Source organism: Olea europaea, unplaced genomic scaffold (assembly GCF_002742605.1).
Source record: "Olea europaea var. sylvestris unplaced genomic scaffold, O_europaea_v1 scaffold1564, whole genome shotgun sequence".
Classification (NCBI taxonomy): domain Eukaryota; kingdom Viridiplantae; phylum Streptophyta; class Magnoliopsida; order Lamiales; family Oleaceae; genus Olea; species Olea europaea.
The window spans coordinates 118,630-121,043 of NW_019233246.1; the positions used below are offsets into that span (position 1 = coordinate 118,630).

The 2,414-nt window shown below is 35.8% G+C and overlaps 1 protein-coding gene across 1 annotated transcript; it reads left to right on the forward strand.

The window, feature by feature from the left end:
• Window positions 1-2,017, forward strand: LOC111376824. The gene has a single exon (XM_022999826.1). It carries the CDS (start codon window positions 51-53, stop codon window positions 1,821-1,823), a length of 1,773 nt encoding a protein of 590 aa, XP_022855594.1. The 5' UTR covers window positions 1-50; the 3' UTR covers window positions 1,824-2,017.
• The last annotated feature ends 397 nt before the right edge of the window (window positions 2,018-2,414 follow it).

The window sequence follows — 2,414 nt, forward strand, 5'->3', positions numbered from 1 at the left end:
TTCACAATCTCTTATAAAGTTCTTTCTCCCTTTCTTTCTCTTGAAACATAATGGCTAGCCAGAGAAGGAAAATTTGCGTTACACAGATTCTATCAAATTGCCTTGATGATTGGTTGAAACGGCACAATAGCAATGGTGACGTCAACAATGAGGTTGAATCCACACTGGCAGAAATACAAAAGGATCTTGACGAGACGAAAGAAGTGTTTACTCAACTGAAAGTGTTAGAAGATGCAATCATGGCAACGTTCCAATCTTTGGAAGAGCACATTTCAAGTGACCAGACCAATGAGGTAAGCGAAAAACTCAAAGTCATAATCAAGACAAGAAAAGAAATCAACAAAATCATAACTGAAAATTTTCCAGAAATAGAAGAAAAGACATTTGTTCCTAAACAACAATCTTTTTCCAATGATGAGAATAAAAGGAAGAGGCCAGAAAATTCATCGAGGTCACAAATTGAACAAAACCCTTCTTTTTCTCGTACGATGTCGCAGTTACAGCTGAATTATGATAGTCTGCTTGAATACAAAAAGAATTGTTTGTTAACACTTGCAGCTTTCCCTGAGAATGCAGTCATAAAGAAGAGGATTCTAATTCATTGGTGGATTGGTGAAGGTTTTGTGATCGAAACTGGCGATCTGAGTTTTGGCCGTTTTGAGAATGAAATAACCAAGTCTAGCTATATGAGTGCTGAGGAAGTGGGCGAAAAAATCTTTGGAGAACTAATTGACGAAGGTTGGATACAATCCCGTCGTAAGACAGAAAGGAGTCCCACCATCTATGGTTGTACTATGAGTCCAGGGATCCGTAGAATGTTGATATCCAATGCTCAAAAATCCAACTTCTTCGATTTAGATTCCAATGGGAACATAACCAAGGATGATGTTCAATCTGGTCGGCTAATTTTGGACAAAGGATGGCTTTCGAATATCGATAATCATCCACAGAGAAGATTGTTAACCATATTCAACTTACATGAGAAATATTTGAGTCCAAAGGCATATTTATTTGCAAAGAATAAGAAACTAAAGGTTCTTCAACTTGGAAGGTGGCAGGTTTCTCCTCGTTATCATATTGAGGTAGAAAATTGCAAGTTTTTGGACAGGTTAAAGACACAAAAGGAATTAACGTATCTTAGCCTAAGAGGGATTTCACAGATTACCACTCTCCCTGACTCTATGGGTGAGTGCGTAAATCTTGAAATTTTAGACGTCAAGGCATGTCATAATCTGGAGCGTCTCTTTGACGTAGGTAATTTTACAAAGATAAAACATGTCAATATATCTGAATGTTATTGTCTACCAGCGAGAGAGGTGCGTAAATTACATCAATTTTCACAGTTCCATGTCCTCAAGGGGTTTCCTCAATGGATACTTGGTGTACCTATTCGATATCTTCGGGTCCTTTCTTTGACTTGGCAGTTTGATAGATCTCCAGAATTTTTTTTAAATGTAGATCCTCCTTTGTTTTTCCCCCTCTTAGAGAAAATACAACTAACGCGCTACCCTCGACCAAAGTTGCCAGACTATATAGTCCCATCTGCGGTGCCAAATTTGAAAAGGTTGTATATAAAAGGAGGGTCGCTTGAGAATTTGTCTTCTTATTCTACTGATTCCGGTCCATTCAATGTCGAGATTTTACGTCTGAATTATCTCAAGAAATTTCGATTGGAAGAGTCATCTGATATGCAGAAACAGTTTCCCAATCTCAAATACTTAGAGAAGCTAAACCGCCATTCTTCATCGACGCATGACAAAGCAGATATCGAGTGGAAAATCGAGGATGGATGGCAGACTCTCAATGATAAACTTAAAACTTGATGCTGAATCAACATTTATGAACCTACTGGAGCTCCGCGAGAGGGACTGTCGATAATGTACTATCATTGTTGTAACTTAAAACGGTTTAATATGGTTTTTCTTCAAATGCTTGCTTTAGCATCTCTGATATTATTTGTTTGCTCATAAAAGAAGTATGATGTGACTTTGTTCCTTATATTGTACGGTTAATAAATTATTGTGTATAATTTCATTTCATTTGTTACCACTCGACGTGCTTTGAATTGCTCAGTACTTGAACTTGATTGTATTCTCTTGTTCGAGCAAGAGCTAAATTAGGACATGATTGTTCGAGCAATGTATTTATCCTCCATTTAATTTTGTACAAAATTAGATTATTATATTAAATAATCCCTAAATTAACAATTTAAATTGAATTAAGTAAATAAATTGGAAAACAGAGATACGAACTAATTGAGTCACGCAATGTCGACTTGTTTTAAGAAATAAATAAATTAGTTAAAATCTTGGTAAATTTATTTCGATGCAAATAGGAATGTAAAAGCTTGTCAACACATGTAGGTAGTAGAAAACAATAAACTTTTATACTTTTAAAACTCTTTATTTCTCATA

Excerpts from the sequence above, each read along its gene's own strand:
- LOC111376824 (XM_022999826.1), top strand. The coding sequence starts at position 51 with ATGGCTAGCCAGAGAAGGAAAATTTGCGTTACACAGATTCTATCAAAT.